We start from the raw sequence: 24,646 nt of genomic DNA on the forward strand, positions 1-24,646 counted from the left end.
TAAAATGATTTCTCAGCCAGAGGTGGTGCCACTTCTAAATGGGGTGTTTGGAAATAGGGCAGAAGAGGTGTTTTTGCTTCTCATCATGATTAGGGGGTTGTTTGAGGCATTTGGTGAGTGAGGGCCAAGGGTACTAAATGTCCTGCAATGGGAGGAACAGTCTTGCCATGGAAGAATCGTCTGGAACAAAATGTACCTCCATTGATAACAACTTTCAAAATCACCTCCCATGGACTGACAGAAGGAGCACAGAACAACAGTGGGCTGCTCTTAAATAGCTGGTGAAATGCTTCTTATGCTAAGCCACGTCGTAACTGCCCAAAACATCTGTTTAAGAGATTATCCAGTTCAACTTCTATTCAGGCGAGGAGAATCAGTCCCCAAAACGGGGAGTGATATTTTCAAGTTAAGGAAAGTGCTGAGACTCAAAGTTGGTTTCCATCCTCCTGTGAGTAAAGCTGACAATGTGCAGGTTTTGCACCATCCAGCCCTGGGAGGCCCTGTTCACGGTTGTGTCTACCGTGGATCTGGATTGTTAATGTAACAATGTTGCGGCTGACGGTGGTTAAATGACTTGAGGAAGGAATGACTTTCCTAATTTTCACCAAGTCATCCTTTAGACTAGATAGAGATGGGGTTTGCCCATATTTTTCAGCTGATGTTCAACTGTTATAAAAGATGAGAGCCCATCCCAAGCGTCTTAAAAAGGAAAGTGAGCCTTCCTTGGTTTTATACACCAGCAAGTAATATCAAGTTATCCTTAAGTACATGGCTCTTAATTGTGCAATGTCTGAATACAGCCCATTTGGTGGGTTTATATTTGGGAAATCTCAGGAACAACACCAGGAACTGTATGCAAATCTTCATTTCCCTAATAAACACCAACTAGATATTTCTAGTCTTTTAAATTTTCTTGTCATGCAATACGAATAATAGACAATAGTAAAAATGATGATTTTATGACTAAATTTTAAAAAGATAATGCAAACTGTTTTTCTGCCATAAGTAGTGTTTTAATAGAAAAGTTATCAAGCAAGTATGCCGATGTGAGAAACGTTAGAACTTCCAAGCATCACTAGCCAGGTTTAAATTCCTCAAAACCAAGTCTATGCCCTTACTAACTCGCAAACCCCCAGGATGTTAGAGTTAAAATGGATCATTTTTAGAATTCCCTCTTCTAACCCCTCTGTACCTGCAGACAGAGGAGCCAGAGCACAGAGCAATGAAGGGACTTGCCTCACATCACAAAGCTGGTGAAACAGCAAAGCGAGGGGTAGATCCCAGCTCTTAGGCTACAGCCCCGTCATTTTTATACGTATTGTCTAATGAATAGATTTGAATGAGGAGAGACAAGGAAATAATAGAAAAGGGCTTGATATGTTCATGGCTTAATTTGCAATTCAGTTATTGAATGAGGTAATGCTAATTATTTAGACTAGAAAATAACCTCTCCATTTGAAATGTTATCATTGATACCCATGAGAAAGTTAAAACAGAGATTTTCACCCTTAAATAAAACAACTTCTAAATAGTGTCTTCTGTTGCAAGTGTGGGGTAAGCAAAGAGGTGTACCATACTTGGGCATCTCTACTCTAATGTAATTGGAGAGCTGTGCTAGAATGATGTAGTTGTTAATGTATGATAATCACTTTGTATTTGGCACAGAACCTACCATAAATGTAAATATTTAAAAGAGAAACATTGTTTCCCTCAAAAATGATGCCAACAGGAAAAGAGGAATAAACATCAAAAATTGAAGGGACACTACACATAAGAAGAAAATCACATTTTAAAGCAATGAAAGCTGATCACCACTTGCTTTCAGCCTCCAAGAGCCCACATGGAAAAAGGCTTATTTCAAAATGAGACAGATGTGAGTTCATATACTGGCTCTTATACTAACTTGTGGATGCTGGTGGGCTCTTTCAATTTTATGCCTCGGCTCCTTCCTTACCAAGATAGAGCTATTATTAGCGGGATATCAAAAGTTCTGTTTGTAAGATTATTTTTTGTACCTTTTGAGTTTTATTAAGTTGAACTCAGGTCAATTTTGCTTCAGTTTCGCCACGTCTAACATAGTAAATCGGAGTTAGAAGCAATTAACACCAGGGCCTTAAGTCATTATATTAGGTGGAAAGTGAATAAAATTAAAATTACATATGCAATTCCTTTAAACTAAAATATATATATGATACAGTAATTTTTATACTCTCTAGAGTCTGAGAACCATTGAGCCAGATTTAAGAGAGACATAAAAGGAAAGTCTTTATGTAGCTGTCTTGGAATTAACTCTGTCTTTAGATTAGCTATCAAGTTTGTAGCCAAAAGGAAGATGGGTGGAGTTTTTTTTACGGTGTTCCTGCTTGCCTTCAAGGTTACTTATTATATTTCAATATGGAGCTGTGTCTATGGCCTTAATACATGGAGACAGATTTTATGATATTGTGAAGATTAAATAAAATAGATGAATTCATATCTCATATGGGGAGTAGTATATAAATTATGAATATGACATAACTCAATTCTAATTTATAAAAGCATTAAGTGTGTTCTGTAAAAGTCCTTGTTTTTAAATCATCAAGCTTTTGGTTAGTTTTAGAATATTTATCTATCTGAAGTACAATAGGCCACTTCAGAAGATCTGTCCTCACTTTTATGACCCTAGCATTAGAAGAATCTCTCTTCTCCATGGATTTTCCTCTCTCCTTGACCTGGCTGCTTGGTCTTTCATTTTGCCAGTGACCTTACACCAAGCCAACATATGTGACTTTTCTCATTCCAATTACATTTCTTCTGATGCAAATGTTCTCATTAAAAACCTCAAGGGCTATTCAAAATAAACATGACCAGATTTTTTTTTTTTCTTTTAGGTTGGTTCTTATCTAACCAGCCCATCAGGACTGCACTAATGATGTCAAAGGTCAGGTCTGTCAAAGACCCTCACAGTCATTTATTATAATTTACCACTCTTCTGAGGGTTTATTTATTGACAAGGGCTTAAGGAACTCCAAATAAATGAATACATAAATCCTAGGACATGACAACAAAAATTGAAAAGAACATTTGCTTATCACTGATGTCAGTTATCTAAATTGCCACGGTAATTTGTGCTCCAGCTTTCACAGGACAGTGGGCCATGCTTCACTAACTGATCCACAGCCCTGTTCCTAACATTGACAACCACACCCTTCTGAAAGTGAACAGCAGGGAATGGACATCTCAAATATAAAACCCTTATCTCGTGACCCACAGAAGGTGACGAATAAATGTCTGAAATTTAATCCAACAGTTGAGTAAAATCAAACCCACAGATCAGCTGCCCAAGCGTTTTCAGTGCAGTATTTTCTATTCCCATCAACGCTCCTTCAGAAAAAGGATAAATTATTAAATCCAAAGGCAGTGATAAATAAATCCATAGTATTAAAGACATCTGATAGAAAAAGTAAAGTGATGAAAAGTCCTGAAGTAAAGAGGCCAATTCCTAGCATACATCACCCTATCTGCTGGGTTTTTAGGCAAAAAGAAAACAAGCAAAAGCGCTGGCCTGCCCCTATGTGATCTTGAAGGAGTCCTAGCTTTGCTGCAGTTGTGAAAGGTGGTACCTTTCTTAATTCCCTCAGAGTTTACTTTGCATCCTGGAAGCTGAAGACTTTGCATTTGTCCTCTCACACCAATCTGTTTGGGGCTCCCTAGGTGTTCAGCAGGTTTCTGTGGGCTAAAGTTCCTAACCACATCCGTGCTTTCAAAATCAGGAAAATGTTTTACCAGAAAGGAAAAAATGAAAAAGTAAACCACACTCATTATACCGGAGACAGCAGAGCACTGTGTTGGGCAGCCAGTCCACGGACAGAATATTTATTTCCCAGCTGGGACACTACGCATATCAAGGACTATACAAACACAGCTATGACATCAACTTCTTCCAAACTATAGATAAAAGCACTCACTGTCTGACACTCACAATTATGCTTTCCTATCAAACTGCTGTGTTGACAAGAATTTCACTGGAAACTGACTAACGCCTTCTCAAATGCCTACCATAGCCGTGATAAACACACCAGGCTAAAGTGAAGAGCAGCCTATTTGTAAAGTAAATTACTTCCTCACATTAAATGCACCTGGGATTCTGGGGGCCCTGGTATGCAGTGTGTCCAGACTACAATTCATACACAGAGTTCTGCCACTTCCTCTGTAAGTGAGAATTAATGGAAGAGCAGGGTGACATGTAAATTTTTTAATGAGTAGAAAGTGCTAAATTTGCAGACTGCATAACATTTTAATTTCCCAAAGTCAGGAAGTTCACTGATGCAGGCACAATTCTAGGCAGTTCTTGTTTGTAAATTGCAATTTCTAATTTGTCTACTGTGGCATAAACCCTCTTCGGCAAGAAGGAGTAATTCTAAATTCAGATTTGAACTCTTACATATCTCTATGTGAGACTCCAATCTTCAAATGGGATTAAAAACCAAAGTCTGTAGGAATAGCTGCGGTAACGTAATAATCTACTTGAGTGTATTCGTAAGTATATACAATGTACCATTTCTGGACCAAACCACATATATAGTCCTTAGGTTGCTATTTTCAAAAGTAAGGGGCAAGCATGGATTAAACCATTATATGCCAACCATAACAGAGCAGATCTTACTACAAATTCATTATAAAGATTATAAAAGTTAGAAGTTATCAGGTCTTGGTAATACAATCGTATTTCAACATAAATGGTAAATATGCTTATTGGCTTAGCAGTTTGGGGGATTGTCTTAAGTGCTTTTTTTATTCTCTTGTACCTCTTTCTGTGTCTAGTGTGTCCGCTCTCTTTCTCCCCAAAACCATTTTATGCAAATCCTATTTCAAAACCATATGGCAAGAACTGGAGCTACTTTCATATAATCTTAGAGATGATATAAAGAAACCTAAATGGGTACACAGCACAAGAGACCTTCCATTACTGCCTTCTGAATAAGATACACTATTCTACAGTATTGTTAAGTAAAAAACGGTCTTATCTATTATTAATGTTAACTTTCTTGTATCCAAGATACCAGACATGTGTGCTTATTTTCAGTAGTGAAAAACACTCCAAGTCATTTACCCTTTCTTGTTCAATGCAATCCATATCTCTTAGCATACCTAAGAACTCCAATATTAAATTTTGTTTTCTAATTAGCAATGTGCTTATAAACCAATAATGCCCAACTTCTTTCTGGTATACTAAGTGACTCTTAACAGTTTTTAATTATCCTTTAACAATGTATTCTAGTGAAAAAACACCAATTCCTGGAAGTTCTTAATTTGAAAGTGGTGTCTCCAGTGTAAGTACTTTTCCAGACCACTGAGGATATACCCAGTGTAATATATACATGATACATGTTATACTTCAATAACTAATGTGTTTGGACAGCTTAAAAATTTAGTGGAGCTTCTGAAATTGCTTAAAGACCATGACCTTTTTTCACAAATGAAATTATATAGCATCACATAATGAATCCAATTTACTAAAGAGTTTAAGAATAAGTATGGTTGCAAGGACAGAGTGATATGTATATGATAAGCAACTAGGAAATAATGCAAAACTGTAATTCAGTTCCAAATCCCCATGTCTTCACAATTCTTTTGTATATGTACTTGGTTTACTGGCTATAAGTAACTCTTGCCACCAAGGATTTTATACAACTAGGATTTTATACAAGTATTTTATGCAATTACTTTTTATGTAACCTAATCTAAATCTAATCTAATTTGAATCAATGTGACCAAATTCCCAGGACAGATCAGTGATATTGCTACATCTCAAATAACGAAATGAGACTCCTGTTTCCAAGATCATGCAGTTGTTCTAGCCTCATCCTCAACACTCCTTTTTAAAAAGTCATTTACAATTATAAGCATAATGAAATACTAAATATAAAGAATATTGAGAATAGAAAGCATATTGAAAAAGAAAAAAGTTACCTGTAATCTCACTAGCATAAATAAATTTCATTCATCTTTTTCCTAAGCTTACTTTTATATAGTTATGACTGAATGCATACATAAATCCATATTCTGCTTTTCCATGTTAAACCACCATAAATATTTTAGTGGCTATATGATATTCCACCTTATGGAAATAGCATTTATTACTTAATCATTGCTCTAGTATTGGACTTTTGTGCTTTGCATTTTTTACAATAAACTACAAAGAATATGAACGTATTTGGCACATATATTTTAGGTATTCATGTTAATTACTTAAAACTTATTCACTGATACAGGATTCTTGGATCAAAGGAGAGGAATAATTTTAAAGCTCTTAACTCATATTGTCAAACTGCTTCCCCAAATAATCATAAAAATTTGTGTTCCCATTTGCAAAATACAAGAGATCCTACTTTAGTGCACATTTGCTAACATTTAGCATTATTATATCTTTAAAATATTGAATAATTTTGTAAATAAATAACCTCGAAGTCTTTTGGTTAAAAACTTCAGTTGGCATTGAGGAAATATCTGTATTTTTAAGATGTCTTACACAAAAAATTTGGTAAACAATTTAGAAAACTTTTAATTATCCAACAAAAAATTTAACATTCTAGGGGCTTCCCTGGTGGCACAGTGGTTGAGGGTCCGCCTGCCGATGCAGGGGACGCGGGTTCGTGCCCCGGTCCGGGAAGTTCCCACATGCCGCGGAGCGGCTGGGCCCGTGAGCCATGGCCGCTGAGCCTGCGCGTCCAGAGCCTGTGCTCCGCAGCGGGAGAGGCCACAGCAGTGAGAGGCCCGCATACCGCAAAAAAAAAAAAAAAAAAAATTAAACATTCTAAAAACTATAAAGTCTAAGAAAAAAAAGTATCTAAATTAAAACTATGAGCAAAACCAATCTCTAATATGTGTTACTTAGGCAAAATGGGAATTAAGAATGGCCCAATTAGATAGTCAAAGCCATTAATTGGACATTTTAAAATAAAGATAGAACTACACTGTAAGTTCCATTTCTTAACTTTCAATATTTCTCTATAATTGTGATTTAAGTATGTCTCTCATAAACAATGTAAAACTGGATTTTTCCTGTAATTTTGAATTTCCTTTAACAGGTAAATTTAATTCATTTACATTATTATCCTTGATATATGATAATCCCTAATATATACCATCTTATTTGTTTTCATTTAACTATACTTTTTCTTTCCTTTTTGCCCCTTTTCTGCCCTTAAAAATCTTATTTTGAATTTATATATTCAACCTTTATGTGTGTAGTCAGTCTTAACATTTTAATTGGGACACTTGAATCAGTAAAGCTTAACACAAGTAGTATTACTGTTCTTTTCCTGAACAACACACAAAAATTAGAACATTTTAACTTAGATTACACCTTCCCATATTCTGTGTTAATGCTGTCTATAGTTTAGTTCCATTTTATTTTATTTTTAACTGCCCCTTAACTGGTCCCTCAATTTTTTAAAGAATCGATTTTCATATTTTTAGTAGTTTATTCATTAAGAGTTTGTGAGTAGTAAGCTCTATCTTGATTATCTCAAAAACTTTAAATTTTGCTCTCTTGAATAATAAACGTGGGACTTTTTCATTCTATCTTCCATGTGTTTTAACCTACCTTTTATATAATCACTCATTCTATCTTTCCTCCTTGTATTCTGAAAAGTTTCATGAGATCTACATTCCAGTTTACCAATTTTCTCTTCAGCTTTATCTAAAGCTGTCTCTGATCTGATCTGATGTTTAATTTTCCATTGAGTTCTAACTTTCAATGGATCACATTCCATTTGATTTTTCCCCAAATCTGTCTGTCCTCTTTATAATATTCTTTTCTTTCATTTGTGCTTATATTCCTTTTAAAAATAGTTTGTCTTTTAATTTTTATTTATTTTATAGCCTCACTCAGATTGCTGTAGGAGTCCATGTTATTAAAGTACTAACTCACCTATTTATTATGTTGCCAACTCTCTCTTACAGCAGACTATTCCCTTGGGTGATATAAAACTTTATGTTGTAAATTCATTTTCAGGAGTGGGCTATCTTTATCATAGACCAATGCACTTGGGTTGTCAAAAGAACTCTAGAAAATGCCTTGCTGTTCACTTCCGCTGGTACCCCAGTTTTACTAACTTTATAAACTGCACATACTTTGCTTTTTGTTCCCTGTACTGTATCTTAGACTCCATACCCAGAACTGGGTGTCGGAGTGTGGTTTTATCACAGGTTTAAGTGAAGACTTCATTTTTCTCTTCTCTACCGTGAATTTTCCTGTAGCTTCGCTGGGCTGATGGGTAAAAAATTTCTAGTTATTTTTCATGGTGAGAGCAGCCATTTATGAGACCCAGTTTTATTCCAGTTTCTGGCTTTCAACTCTCAGCCTCAGAACTGAAAGCCTAAAGCCTAATCCCTAGGACTTACATCCATGTCTAATGCTCCTCTTGGTTATTCTGGTGTCCACTCACAGAGTATACTTCTCTAGATTTGAGTTCCTACTTCATTTCTGCCACTTGAGGATTTCTCTTTCTTTTGAACTTGATATGCCCTTGCCCTCTCTCTCTCTCTTTCTCTCTCTCTCTCTCACACACACACACACACACACACACACTCCAAATGTGTGTATGTCTTTTAAGTTTAAACATTTTATCCAATATTTCTACATATTTTGAGTCAAAGGTATTTATAATGAGAGAAATGGCTAAGGAAGAAATATGTCTGAATATTATTTTGAACAAATTAGTGAATAAACACTGAAGCAATATTTTCTATATATTTCACATTGTATTGCTCTTAAGTACCAATCTGACTTTTAAAATATACTACACTGTGTTATCTAGGTAACTCTGAATTCTACTGATGTCCATTATGAACTCCAAATTTCTCCTTCCTAGCAGTATATCTACATTTATATCCAAATCATTTGTAGACAATTTTGAGTAGATTCAGAGGTTGTACTGCCTCCCTAGTCCAATGGTAAGTAGGCTAGCTTTACTTTGAGATAAATAGCTCTTTATCAGTATTGCAATATTATCAGTGCACTGAAGACACTAATTTTCCTAAAGTGCATAAACATTAAATGATAACTCCTAATTGTCAACTGCAAGTTTCTAGCTCTTTTCTATTCCCATTCTTTTTCTTAATGCAGACCATGTCCCTCTTACAAGCTTGGTACTTACACTATCAGAAAGCCTTTTGTTTTCCAAAATAAGGACCAAGAACATTATCATTTCTTTGCAAAACTTTGTCGGCAATACTATGCCAGAAACACCCAGCTTACTGGTAAACAGAAACTATAGCTTTCACTGTAAAATACTATAATTACTCAGTGCAACAGTATCTGAGGTTTTTATCACTGAGGAAATCAATAATAGCACAGACTAGAGCTCTCCTTTGCACTAGAGTAGATACAGCAGGGCAGATGAAAGAGTTTATTGACCTAGTAGAGACTGTTACTACAGCAAATCAGAATTATGAAAGGAAACAGCTTTTTAACTAATTAATTCAAACACCCAAATGTTCCAGGCTAATAGGAGACTCGATAAATAAACAAATAACACCTCTTGGAGCCTCATTTCCTTTCCTTACTTACACACACACCTCATGCCATCATTATTGGTAAACATCCAATCATTAGAAAAAATTCTATTAATGCTGTAAGAAATCAGCTAGATGCTAAGGGGATGCTATGTCATGAAAGTCTTAACTTGAATATTTCATGCTTGTATTTGACAAATGTCATAATTTATAATGTGTCATTTGTGTAAGGAATAAAAGGCCCAATGTTCCATCTTGCAGCAATGTACTCCTTGTTAAATATGTTGCTTTAGGAATTTTAAAATATGCACAATAGAAACAGTAGGCATTAAATCACCCAAAGTTGAAAAGTATAATATTGAGAAAGGGAGTGAGAGAAACTTCAAATATTGCTACTTTCAATCACATGAATCAATTTGCTCAGCACTACAAGAATACTAAATTATAAAAATGTTAAAAAATAACTTGTGTATGGTATGTTTTCATTTTAATCGTCAACTCAGACTAATACCAAGAGGAACAAACCCTGGATCTCTGGATAAATGGTTAGTAAAAGAGCTGTATTCTTTTCATTCTGTGTTTCTGGTACAAACTCAGATGCACAGCAGTCGTTCCCAAATCACAACCAGAAGCTATGCTTTACACCCAGCTGCAGTCTGTTCTCAAAGAATACCATGTACCGTGGACAGAAAAATAAGAGGCCCACTGGATTTTTATTCTGTGTCAGCAATGTAATTACCTATTTGTATTTTAAGTAAGGTTTCTTTTTAAAGGTCCCTGTGTGTATAGACTCTGGAAAGTAAACAGAATTTCATATATGTGCTGAAAATATCTTATTCTTAAATGACAAATACAAATATATTCCACAAGCAATCTGTAATGTGTTATAAGAAATGTCAACATTTGGCTGCCATTAGGTAAGATCCAAAGACAGCACACTGTTTGATCCATTCATCTGTTATAGGTGTGATTTCAGAACAATTCTTAGTACCTTAATTCATGGTCATAAAAGGGATGGTAAATTTTGTACGTCTAAGGGCTCCTCAATAGAGGAGTGAGAGTCTGCAAATATGCAAATCAAACCACCATCTCATTAAGAAAATCTAAGGAAAAAGGCCATGAAAAATGTGGAATATTTAGCTTATAGCACCTATTATATTCTTGAGCCAATCGTCTACACCCATTTTTAAAAATTTATGTTTTATAAACATTAGTCCCTTTAGATAAATGTTATAATTTCTAATACAAACCCAGCATCTTCAAGGTGTTGTGAAGATGTTCACACTAAACACTTGTAAACTGGTAAATCTACTTGCACAAATATTTCCTGTCCTTATACATATATTTTAAATTTCATGGACACTGGTTCAGTAACAGCCATGAATTAGAAATAAATAGCTTACTTTTTGGAAGTCATGTGACTCTATGAGGAGTTTAGGGTGCCCTTTTGTGCACTATAATAAAACTGAGTAGCACTTCCCTGCCCTGAAAAGAATGACAGCCCCTCCATGGAAACAACTAAATCCCTTTTTGCTCATGGAAAAGCAATACTGTGTGTGTCATCATCTGTTAACTGGATACAGTTATTCTTCATACTGGGTTCTGGGAGATTCATTTTTTTCAATTTTGACAGAGACCCACGATATTGGTATAGTACTGCATTTTTGTTTAAGAAATTTTTATTTTTTGATATTTCCTTTAAAGAAATCCAAATGGTTAAACCCCAGACCTCCCCAGTGTCTGTCGTTTGCTCAAATAGACTTACTCTGCATGCACAGACCATCCGTGCAGTTCTTGGATTGCAGGACGAGGCCGTCGCAGTCCTTGCCTCCGTTCTTGGGGGCTGGTGCCGTGCACTCCCTCCTGCGCCAGTGCGTGCACTCGGTCCCACAAGTTGACCACTTGCTCCATGAGGTCCACCTGCCATCCACTGCCACACAAAAACCAGCATCGGGTCAAAGGGAGAAGGAACTTTTTGAGGGCAGAGAGGAGCAGAGCACAAGCAGAAACAACACAACACCAAACACTGAAGAAAATGCCCCCCCCCCACCCCGAGGAACACTGCATTCATTTTAACTGCTGAAGTAGTGCATGCTCTACATACATTGTGTGGGCTCTTCGAACTTCCCTTACAAGGTGTGTGACTATTTCTTCACTGACCAAGCAAATGGAAGCTTAATGGGACACACAGAAACCAAAGCTGTCACCAGGAGCTGCATAAAAGTAAATCCTGGTGGTTTTTCTATTAAAGGGGAAATGTCTGGATTTTGGATTGAAAATTAGGGAACCTCTTTTTGGATCCAAGATTCCTTCCTGCATAATGTAATGTGGGTAGTGCAAGTAAACCTCTGTGGGGTTCAGGAGAAGAGGCTGGTAGAGTGTGGAAGAAATCCATCCATCCATCCATCCATCCATGTACCTACAACCCTCATCTACATCCTATACATTCTTTTTATTTTTTCATCCATGCTGCTTGATTCTAACATCTTCTGCAATGACTTCTTGAAAAGTCTATATTATTTTCCATTTATTATTTGATTTCATTCCATTATTTGATGATATATGTTGCTATTTTTATTTTAAAAATAATATTTAAGCACATTCCTTAATGTGAATTAATTCACATTCCTGAATTCCTGTGATTCAGTCATTTAGAATAGATTCACTTTCTTCTTAATTTTTGTGCTTGACTTGTTAGTAAACTTCAGTGATAAAGAGCTAAGAGATCTCTATTTTAAAAACACACAACTTAAATACTCTAGTACATTCTTTAAAGGTTCTTACATAAATAAGAGGAAAATACTAAAATAAGAGTTAAATTTTTTAAAATTTCCCTGAAATACATAAATAATCATCTAGGATTCAATGTAAGACAATCGCAAACATCATTTATTGAACATGCAATGTACATGTGTTATACCTACATATTGACAGAAATTAGATCAATTTTAATAATCTACATAGTTTGGGAAATCTGTGTGATTTCATATTCAAATTATTGTGTAACTATATGTATTATGCATAATATGTATAGAGATATAAATATGCCCACATGAAAAAATGATGAAAGTATTAATATTTCAATTGTACAGTTAGCTATATAAGCAACTCCCAGCTATCTGAAGAAAAGACATTTGCTTTGACCTAGACCATCCCAAAGTACACACACACACATTTCTATTTCAACTAAATGCTCAGTGCATTTCTAATTGTGGGAGTCAGTATGCAGACAAAACATAGGAGCGTACAAGAGAAAATACTGAAATTCTTAGCCTAGCTAAGTGTCAAAGTTTGTTCCATAAATAAAGGCTCTCAAAGGGTTCAGTGTGGGATACTGTTTTGATATTCGGAAATGAAAACAGGAATATAAAATTTATATTACCGTTTTCTCTCCAGTTCACTTCTCCAACCCACCTCTGAGAAAATTCTACTAAAAGGATGAACCTGACATAAGTTAGGCACTATAAAGGGAAGTAAGTAGTCTTTGTATCTAAATAATGAAAGTGACAATATAATAGCTACCCCAATGGGATACAATAAATTTATGGGTTATTTCAAAATAATTTTAGCTTAATTTTTTAATATATTTTATAATTGGACATTTTAGTGGGTTTTGGTTTTGGCAAATATTAACTTCAATTTACCAAAGGATAAGAGCTTGGGACAACATGAGATAGCACAGAAAGATGTTCAGAGGCAAAGGGATGCAATCTTGCTATAGGTACCATTGCAAATAACTCAAAAATAGGTGACCAACATGTACAGATAATAGATGACTGCACTGTGTTTTCAAAATCCATTAGCTCATGTGTCAGAAAGCTTAGACTTCCTTTTAATTCATTTCAGATGTTTTATTTGCCTTTGCCCAGAAACTGACACCAAATATCAAGTACTTCACCTAAAACATTTTCTAAATTTCAGTTCCAATTAATTTCCACGGCTTTCTGGAGATCAAGGTTGTTATCTTAAATGTGTGGCTTTCAATGCTGCTCAAATGCCTTGAATTACAGATCCTGCAATCTTGGTTCCAACAGTTTTGTTGAGTAATAGAGAGGGATTATGTTTCTGTGTGTTTAATCTCTTGTTTTACACTATTTTGTATGTTAGGGTAATAAAGTTAAGTACTCTTTTGGGGGAAAAGACCTGAGGTCCCAGCAATGTAAGCACTGAATGGGATGATGGATTTAAATAATGTTTACCACACACTCCTGTGAAGAATAAGGCTTTGTGGGACTTCCCTGGTGGCGCAGTGGTTAAGAATCCACCTGCCAGGGCAGGGGACACGGGTTCGAGCCCTGGTCCAGGAAGATCCCACATGCTGCGGAGCAACTAAGCCTGTGCACCACAACTACTGAGCCTGGGCTCTAGAGCCCATGAGCCACAACTACTGAGCCCGTGTGCTGCAACTACTGAAGCCCGCATGCCTAGAGCCTGTGCTCTGCAACAAGAGAAGCCACCGCAATGAGAAGCCTGAGCACCGCAAGGAAGAGTAGCCCCCGCTCCCTGCAACTAGAAAAAGCTTGTGAGCAGCAACGAAGACCCAACACAGCCAAAAAAAAAAAAAAAAAAAAAAAGACTAAAGATTTGTATATATACCCTAAAACTCATTTCTAGAATGGGAGGAGACATGTGGAAGGAGAGCGCTGGGTTGCTTACCTGGGCATAACGTGGTGCAGGCTATTTTCTGCACACTCTGCCCTTCACAGAAGGCACCACCATTGAGTGGGGCTGGGTTGGTGCAGGTCCTTGTGCGCTTCTGATACCCTCGTCCACAGCGGCTATTACACACAGACCACTCTGTCCAGGTAGACCAGCCACCGTTTACTGGAAAGAGATAAAAAATAAAATGTGAACTAAACATATGTGCGTACACACAAACCACACACAACACATAAAAGTTGTATCCCAAGTGACCATAAAAAAATCGAAAACTTCAAAGCTATAAGAGACCCTGGATATCATTTCACACGTATACACAATGGAATATTACTCAGGCATAAAAAGAAATGAAATTGAGTTATTTGTAGTGAGGTGGATGGACCTAGAGTCTGTCATACAGAGTGAAGTAAGTCAGAAAGAGAAAAACAAGTACCGTATGCCAACACACATATATGGAATCTAAAAAAAAAAAAAGGTTCTGAAGAACCTAGGGGCAGGACAGGAATAAAGACGCAGACATAGAGAATGGACTTGAGGATATGGGGAGGGGGAAGGGTACGCTGGGACGAAGTAAGAGAGTGGCATGGACATATATACACTACCAAATGTAAAATAGATAGCTAGTGGGAAGCAGCCACATAGGACAGGGAGATCAGCTCGGTGCTTTGTGACCACCTAGAGGGATGGGATAGGGAGGGTGGGAGGGAGACGCAAGATGGAGGAGATATGGGGATATATGTATATGTATAGCTGGTTCACTTTGTTATAAAGCAGAAACTAACACACCATTGTAAAGCAATTATATTCCAATAAAGATGTTAATAAAATAAAATAGCATTGCAGAGCTGAAGAATCTAAGCACAGAGACAAATAAAATGAATTATCAACATCTATTTACCTATTCAGAAAATAGGACTGTGTTCTCCTTTCCTTAGCCAGTGTTGTTTTAAAAAACATCCTCTTACCTAGTAAAGCTCCAAAAATTACTTTTGGCAACTTATCTCAAATAATATATGTTTACATCCTTATACCAAGGCTGTGAGTGACTATGAAGCATGGGAACTGATAAAATAATTTAGCCTTTTCTTAATAACAAATGACTGATTATTTTTCTTTAGCATATGTAAACTTTATAACCTTTTAAGGACTTTTAGTTTCATTAATAAGTGAATCTAGTTTTTAAAGAAGTCTTGATAGCTGGATTTTTAACTAATTGAGTATCTATTTGGATGAATTAGCTATTAGTTGATGTAACTGAAATGGACACCTATTTTGTGTACAAAGGGTATTTACGGTGTTTGGTGGAGCTGTCAGTATAGGTGCGATGATAAAACCTACTCCCTGGGACTTCCCTGTTGGTGGAGTGGTTAAGAATCCACCTGCCAATGCAGGGGACATGGGTTCGAGCCCTGGTCCAGGAAGATCCCACATGCTGCGGAGCAACTAAGCCCGTGTGCTGCAACTACTGAGCCTGCCTCTGGAGTCCACGAGCCACAACTACTGAAGCTTGCGTGCCTAGGGCCGGTGCTCTGCAACAAGAGAAGCCACAGCAATGAGAAGCCCGTGCACCGCAATGAAGAGTAGCCTGTGCACTGCAAAGAAGAGTAGCCCCTGCTCGCCACAGCTAGAGGAAGCCCATGCACAGCAACGAAGACCCAACACAGCCAATAAATAAAGAAATATATTTTTTTAAAAAAAACCTACTCCCTAACACTATGTTCACTACCTCTGTAGATCTTGCTCTAGAAAATACTCTGACATACTTTTGTATATCAATATATGAGTCTGTGAAATCATTTTAATTAAGCAATTTCTAACAAAAATTATTTGCTGGTGGTTAAAACATGGCACAACTAGTATATGTATCTGCTTCCTGATGGTAAAGAAGAGTGTTACTCAGATAACACAAACCTTACATGTGAACATCATATACCCATCATCTTCTCTAGAAACTTATGCAATAGACAATAATCATGAATGTGTTATACATACAGACATAGACTATTTTTCACTGGAGAGTTATTTTTTATATAAACTGAAATCAATTGTGATGTTCAATAATAGGAACATGGTAAACACCTATGTTCGTGAGATTGACTCCTAGGCAGCTATTGAAAATGACTCAGTATACATGCACCCTATGTTCATAGCAGCACTATTCACAATAGCCAAGACACGTAAACAACCTAAATGTCAATCGACAGGTGAATGGATAAAGAAGATGTACAGGGACTTCCCTGGTTGTCCAGTGGTAAAGAATCCTCCTTCCAATGCAGGGGACGCGGGTTCGATCCCTCATGGCGGAACTAAGACCTCACACGCTGCGGGACAGATAAGCCTGTGTGCTACAACTACTGAGCTTGTGCACCTCAATGAGAGAGCCCGCGTGCTGCAAACCACAGAGCGCACATGCTCTGGAGCCCGTACACAACTAGAGAGAGAAAAACCCACATGCTACAACTAGAGAGAAGCCTGCGCGCTGCAACAAAAGATCCCGCATGCCTCAAAAAAGATCCCGTATGCCGCAGCTAAGACCCGATGCAGCCAAAAAATAAATAAATAAAGGGGAAAAAAGGGCTAGCCATCACAGTCTTATTTAAAAAAAAGATGTGGTACATATACACCATGGAATACTACTTAGCCATAAAAAGGACAAAATAATGCCATGTGCAGCAACATGGATGTACCTAGAGATTATCATACTAAGTGAAGTGAGTTAGAAAGAGAAAGATAAATATAATATTACTTACAGGTGGAACCTAAAATATGACACAAATGAACCTATCTATGAAACAGAAACAGAATAAGGGATATAGAGAAGAGACTTACGGTTGTCAAGGGGGAGGGGGGTGGGGGAAGGAGGGATTGGGAGTTTGGGATTAGCAGATGCAAACTATTATATAGAGAATGGATAAAAACAAGGTCCTACTGTATAGAACAGGGAACTATATTCAATATCCTGTGATAAACCATAACGGAAAAGAATGTGTGTGTGTATATATATATATATATATATGTATGTATAACTGAGTCACTTTGCTGTACAGCAGTAATTAACACAACAATGTAATTTAATTATACTTCAATTAAAAAATAAATTTAAAAAAATGATGCTGTAGAAGTCTATTTAATAATACATGGATATTGCAACATTATGCTTTAAGTAAAAAAATATATTTAGAATCCTTATTTTAAAATCCTATTTATGCTAAGAAAATTCCAGTAGTATACATATCAATCTTTTTTAAAGCTACCTCTGGATGACAAAATGACAGGATTATAGGTATTTTTTTCTTTGAACGTTTTTCTGTGTTTCCCAAATTTTCTATAATGTATATTTGCAATCTAAAAATGATGCTAACAAAATTAAAAATATACAACAGACTCTAAAATGAAATACTGGTTACATATATATGTTTTTCTGTGGACTATTAGTGAGTCCAACCTATGAGCCTTGGACAAGTTATTTTACGAGGCCATGAAAAGGACAAGCTGATGTTTGACAGGTAGAGTTGCATTTAGCATTCCAAAAAGCAATTTAATCCACTTAACTTCACAAAACTCCAAATGTCATGGAATTGTCAGTATAAATTGCTTACCAACACACTGGCAAGCCAATATCATAAACTTTTAGAGAAAAGACAGGTCTTGAAGATCCTAGGCTTATTCCCTCATTTTACAGAGAAGGAGATACGGGCTCCAAGCATTCTGTTTAAGTGACCAACTGAAGGTCAGTTGGTGATAGAACTAGGCCTAGAACATAAGACTCCTGACCCCTAGTCCCATGCTGTTTTCTAAACTCAAAATGCTTTAGTTGCTTGTGTTTGATTCTTCCTAAAGACAATGTTCAGCTTGTGCTTATGGATCCTGAAAGCATGCCACACATAGGAAAAGAGATCTGCATGTATATTAAACATCTATGTAACACATCTATTTAGAGTCTGCCTTCATTAGTTATTTATGACTGATACAAGCTGTGATGTGCCCCACTTCTCTTTTCCATTTCCAATGCTGTTAATTAAGTCGCTCAGAGAGTTTAGAAAAAGACAAAGTGGGAAACATTTCATTGTGACTTAAGGAAATTTAACTTCAGAGTATTCAGAGGATTTTAAAAAAATTTTATGCATCTGTCCTGTAATGAAAATGACAGTTTTAAAGCATCTCTACATTCAGCCTTTCGAACACATCACAGTGGTTTCTGTTCTCCTAACACCCTATAGCATGAGGACACATCCAGCCAAGTGGCACTACTTGCAGTAAGCAAGGGCCGTGAGCCACATACGTGTGGCTGTCCTTCCTTCGTAGTCATTTAGACAAATCTCCTGGAGGGTCATTTAACACTGAAGTGGCCATGAAGAGCTTCCTTACATTCTAAGTGGTAGTCATGTCATTCCGGAGGTGGCAGAACCTCAAAATATTTCTCAGGGTCATTCAGTTTCCTCTGAGACAATAACTCATCAAGAATATGAAGACCTACTATGTATCTAACACTGTGAGAAATTCATAAATTTACAGAGCTGTTCTCTTAGTCTACCAAGGAGCTTAAAAGCTTAGCTGGGGAGATGGAACTACTAGTGAAATGATGAGAAAACCACTGAGTGCCAAAGCAGACAGGCAGATAAAAGCATCACGTGCTACAGCGAAACTGGGGGCAGAATCGTTTAGTACTTCTGGAGAAATGATAGGCTTAGAGATGACACGGATTAGAAAGGGCCTGAGAGTGGAAGAGAAGCTTTCTGAAGAAGTCATCATGTTGAAACTTGCTACAGGGTTAGGATTAGGGCTGCTTGGCAATGGCAGCCCTTGTCTTCACTCTGGATGCCCCTGGTGGAGTGTAAAGCAAGTTCTAGGGAGTTAAAGTTGCTCTGATGTGTTCGGAGAGCATGTCAGCTCCAGTTTACCTGAGGTTTTGCAATCACACTCCTGAGGCCCACAGAAAGAGCAGCAGACTGCCTGAAGCATCTTGGAATTCCCTCTAGATCTCTGTAGTCCAGGCTATGGAGAGCGGGAGGGCCTAGGGAAGCAGGGAACTGTCCTGGTACTTAGGTAGATTTCCTTCATTTTCCTATAAGCTGACTGACAAAGGACTAGGGATTTCTAAGTCTAGTTTTTCTATGAGTATCAGGAAGGCTGTTAAACCTCAATGTCCACATGAGAAGCTGGAAGAGAGCAGCCATGGGGATTGAAAAGGGGCCTCTTCACCTGGTATTTTAAGATTAAAATGAGAAACTGCAGTTTGACCTCAACTAGGTTGAGACCCCAAAAGCTCACTCACCATAGACTATGACAGTTGCGGTCGTGCTTTTCCTCTTGGCGACAATGTTTTTGGCAACACAAGTATAGTTTGCAGTATCCGAGAGGCGGGCCTGCTTGATGATGAGGTTGTGATCAATAGTAATATAAAAATTCCGATCTTCAACAGGATCAATGATATCTTCATTTTTCAACCATTCCACCTAAAGATGCACGAGAGAAACAGATAAATTCCCAGTATGGACCCCTTGATGGCTGTCTGTCCTAACTTTTGTTTTGCAGTGTGGATAACATTGTTCCACGCCACAGACTTCTGCAAAGTGGAGAAAGTAACTTTCTGAGGTCACATTAAGTATCACTCACCTGCCAAACATGCTGATTCTGTCTGTACTACATTATTCTCAAATGTCAATGACCCGACTGGGAAATACAGTGTTCAAATTGTTTTCACTTTGTCTTCCAGGCAGGAATTGGGGATGTGCATTGCCAAGTTCAGAACCCAATCAAAAATAATAGGCTAAGCATTTCAAACTGAACTCAAACCTTTTGCTATTTGATTTGTTTACTCTTGGCAACTTACCTGCTGCTTTTCAGCAGAGAATATAAGGACTATTAAAAAAGCTCAAAAGGCATCTTAGACATCGTGTAGCTCTAATAAAACATTTGGATGATTTATGTGTAACGTATGGATTAAATTCCCCTAAAAGTGCACTTACTTTAAAATATAGCAAACACATATTTAGAGATGTATCTAGGCCAAAATCTTGGGAGGAAAAAAAAAAAGGTTTTCTACTAACTCTCAATATAATCCAAATAGCATATAAGTCATAGTCAAATTTCTCTTTTTGTCTATCTCTAGCATCAAATCTTTGGCTTACAGTTTGCTTCTGGAGAACCTGACCTAAGACATAACTGTTCAAAACTACTGAACTATTTTTCCTGTGCAAATATCAGTTTAGCAACAGCAATGTTAGCCTTACAGAATGAAAGGAGGGAAATATATCTGTATAAGATGTCCTTATGAAGGATAAACTATTTCTTGTTCCATAAATTGCCTTTTTCCCCTATGCACAGGTTTTTCCATAAAGCAAAACAACATTGATATTTACCACACTTAAACTTTCCTTTTACATTAGTGTGGATACCCATACAAGTAACCTTTAGTGGTAGGGAGTCAATAGTATTGCCATTTTCAAAATCTTAAGGAGCTTCCCTTGCACCACAAGAGGTCTCGAAATTAATCTCTAAATCTGTCAGTGGGCTGGATGTTACACAGCTCTAAATTACATCTAACACAGGGACTCTAAAACAATGATTCCCTAATCCTTAAAAGAGAGGACAAAATTTAAAGGGAAAAACAAAATACAATCATCTTAAAATAAACGTATGAGGATGTAGACAAGAGTGACTATTTGTAAAGACGTAAATTTTGAAATAGCTAAACGGTGTTGACATTTACACTAATGGAAGTGAGAAAGTGTGAAATCCATCTAAAATAGTGGAGTTTTAAAACATGCATTTTGTTTTCAATAAAGACAGCACATTCGGTCCTGTGCTTGGATATATTTGATGAGAGATGCACACTCACTTGACCTAGATTTTCTCAAACTTCGGCCCTGCATGTGCGGTAATATGATCTTGCTACAAGTGCAAGAGGAAAGGGAGCAAGATTCAGACTATTAGAAAACTGCTTGATGATAATTGAAAGCTGACGTTAATATCTTCTGAAGCTAATCTTTACACAGGTTATCTTTGCCGTTTGAAAGAAAGCTTTCCACTTACAGAAGGTCCTGTGGCTCCCCTGATTTGTTCTTAGATCCCGTGTGGGGGGTGGGTGGGTGGGGCACACGCGTGGGCATGCGCAATTTTCTTTCAAGGACCCATACCTTCTACTTTGCTTTGAAGGATGGCCCTCAGGCTCCTAGATGTTTTGCTTCGAAGTACCTAGGGGTTCACAGCTTCCCCCACCACCACTTTCTCCTTTGCTGTGACCTCACAGGTATGGAAACAAGCCCTGTGTCCAATCAGGTTGGAACCTGAATTGTTACTCTCCAGAGCTACCTCCTTGAGACATCTTCTAAAAGTATACTTTCTGGGCTCCTTCTTTTCTCTCCTGCTTGCTCCACCCACTTACAGGACTCTCCTGGGAGCACTTCTATAACAAACCATTTGCATTCAAACCTCTGCCTCGTGGTTTACTTCTGGAGAACCTGATCTAAGTCAGGACTGTTCGAAACTATGGTTTCTTCTATGTACATAATAGTTAACAACAGTAATGCTATACTGATTGTAAATGACACAAAGAGATCCCAAGGGATACTGCAAACCACCTGTTTATTTGAAAAGTTTATTATGTGGAAGAAGAAAAGGATTCTGCACTGCTGGCAAAACATTTAAAAAGACTTGTGTGATTACTGGGTATATATGATCTCTTTCTCATACGTGACTGCTATTTTCCTCAGGTGTCTCTCATCAACATCGGAGCAGTGATTATGACCTGAGACACGAGGACCCCTAGAAATGCTAAGGCAGTAACCCTGAACCCTGTGAGGGACGTGGCCCTCCTCCCCTAATTCTGGCTTTCACCCAGGGAAACTCTGCTTCGATTTATTCTCTACACTGGGCTTGCCTGTATGTCTTTGTTTGAAGAAACAATGACATCTACAGAGAGAAAAGAGCTGTAGGAATGAAGAAAGGACCCAAAGACTTGGGCTTTTAGCAAGATGTCCCCCTCCCAGTTCCCTATGCCCCAGAACTCCCAGTCTTGTCACCAAGTCCTGTTTTGAGACCTGGAGGAGCTCAGGAGGAGCTCAGGTCTGGACCACAGGTCATCACTCACCTCCTGCACTAGAATCACGACCTTGCTCAGCACATCTCCATCACCCACCCTCCAAAACTTTTGAAACCCTTCCTCACTACCTTGGAACACGGCACCAACATCTTCCAAAATTTCAACCTCTGTTCAGATTGTTTTCTTCACTTTTCTCTAACTAAATCCTAGCTCTTTCATGATGCTGCTGTTTCTTCTAGAGTCCTCTCAAGTGGGGATGTCTGATTTCCCACACCCAACGTACCACGAGGACTGGGGATTGTGTCCTCCTTGATCCACATTGTCTGCTCTACCTTCGCATCCTTGCAGTGAAACGTGGCTGTGCAAAGCCATGTTGCATGGTGTAATCTTACGTTCATGATGACAGAACTCAAGTGGGCCCTAAATTCTGCCAAAAGATGGTACGGTATTTCCAACGTCTATAAACTGTCCCACACTCCTAGACAGCTATTTCACACCTTCTCCTCTCTGCTTAAACACTACCTCCCTTGCTATCCTCGCTTTCGGCCAATGACCAAGGTTTCCATGTCACGGAGAAAACTGACAATCACCAGACATCTCCCAAAGCTCCCACTACCCACCTACCACCACTGTTCTGCACCCTCCCTCCTGTTACTAGGGCAGCTCTCTGCTCCTATGTGTCACCTCTCACTTGTAGTCTGAATCCCAATCCTGTTCTCTTATTGAAGGGCAAGCCCCAGGAATTCTCCTCTCTTACATCATGAATTTCCCACTACACAGAATCATTTCCACCAGCATACAGACACGTGGTTACTTCACACAACTTAAAAGAAAATCCCTCCCCACTCATTTCTGCCTTTAGTCACCCCCACGTTCCTTTGCTCACCTTAAAAGACACCTTGGAATACTTGTTTGTACATTCTCTCCAGTTCCTGTCCTCTTCATCTCTACTGAATCCACTCTAATTCACACTGACCTCCAATGTTAGAACTGCTCTCTTTCCAAGGTACCAGTTACTTTGACTTTGTTAGATGGACTGGTGAGGTTTTAGTACTTGACTTAACTTTTGACCCCATCGGTTTCTCCCTCCTCCTTGCCCGCTTTCTCCAGACGGGGCACTTTCTTAGTTTTTGTCCCATCTCCTGCCATTCCCCCACAGCTTCCTTGGGTTTAGGTCTGTTCTTCCTGGGTAGCTCTGTCCTTGCACCTCTTCTTTTTTCTATTTCCCATCCATATTCACTTTCTTGGTGAGCTCATCCAGTCTCATGCGGATGACTCCTAAATTTATCTCCAGTCTAGACCCCGTCCTTGAACTTCAGACTCATTAATACAACTGCCTTCTTGCAACTCCACTGGGTTGTCTGATAACGATCCCCCGAACTGCCCTCCAAAGCTGTTCCTCCCACCACCTTACCCGTCTCAGTTAAGGCCAACTCCATCCTTCTAGTAACTTAGACAGAAACCTCAGGCTTGGCCTTGACTACTCTCTCCCTCTCCCCTTTGCTGATTTGATGTCAGAGAAGCACATCAGAATCTAACCACTTCTTGTCCCCTCAGCACCACTCCCTTCCCCGAGCAGATCACCATCATTTCTCTCCTGGATGACTGCAACAACTTTCTGTCTGTATCTTTACTTTTCCCCTTGGTCCTAACATCTGTTCTCAACACAGTAGAGTGATCCTTAAACCCTAAGTCAGATCATGCTATACCTCATCTCCAACCCTCCAGTGGCCCCCTATGTTGCTCAGTGTCAACCCCAAAATCCTTACAAGGACCCACAAGGTCCTGCATCACCAGGAACCCTGACCTCTCTGAGATGACCTAGTTTACTCTCGCCCTTTCTCTCATCTTTTTAGATGCTGACTCCTTTGCTGGTTCTTACACACATCACGGGTGCTCTTGCCTTGGGGATGTTGAGTCTGCTGGTGCACCTGCCTGGAATAATCTTTCCCCCAATAAGTATGCTCTCTTCTCTCCTTCAGGTCTTTACTCAGATGTCACCTTCTCAGTGAGTCACTTCCTAATCAACCTATAAAACTGCAACATCTCCCTCTGAGTATGCTTGCAATCCCTCACTCTATTTTCTTCATCTCATATAGTCTGTATGTTACTTGTTAGTTGTCTCCTCTACCAGAATGTAAGCTCCACGGATTTGGGTCTATTTTTTGATCACTGTTATAGTCCCGTGGCCTGGAATTGGCAGATAGTAGGTGCTTAATTAGTATTTGCTAAATGTAAGGACAAAACAACACATGTAGTAGGGTCAAGTCTGTTATACGTATTTTTAGATCTCCATAAAGTTGGTGCTTTAACTGTCAAATTTAATAATGAATATATATGGTGAGAGCAATTTTAAACATCCCTTCTAGCTAAGTCCTGCTGGAGATTAAGAACACAAGTCTCCACTGCCTAAGGTCAAATCCTACAGAGCTGGCCTGGCCT

At 38.2% G+C, this 24,646-nt stretch overlaps 1 protein-coding gene across 2 annotated transcripts in view; it reads right to left on the reverse strand.

Annotated features, from left to right (window-relative positions):
- The window catches only part of UNC5C (unc-5 netrin receptor C), a 402,361-nt gene that overhangs the window by 49,634 nt on the left and 328,081 nt on the right, over positions 1-24,646 (reverse strand). For both annotated transcript variants that reach the window (XM_029234530.1, XM_029234529.1), the window contains exons 5-7: positions 19,436-19,616; positions 14,158-14,325; positions 11,267-11,431 (exon numbers count right to left, since the gene is read on the reverse strand). In XM_029234530.1, the coding sequence (XP_029090363.1) occupies positions 11,267-11,431; positions 14,158-14,325; positions 19,436-19,616 (514 nt within the window). The remainder of the gene's footprint in view (positions 1-11,266; positions 11,432-14,157; positions 14,326-19,435; positions 19,617-24,646) is intronic.

Source organism: Monodon monoceros, unplaced genomic scaffold (assembly GCF_005190385.1).
Source record: "Monodon monoceros isolate NGI ecotype Baffin Bay Population unplaced genomic scaffold, NGI_Narwhal_1 Super_Scaffold_20, whole genome shotgun sequence".
In the NCBI taxonomy this organism is placed as follows: Eukaryota; Metazoa; Chordata; class Mammalia; order Artiodactyla; family Monodontidae; genus Monodon; species Monodon monoceros.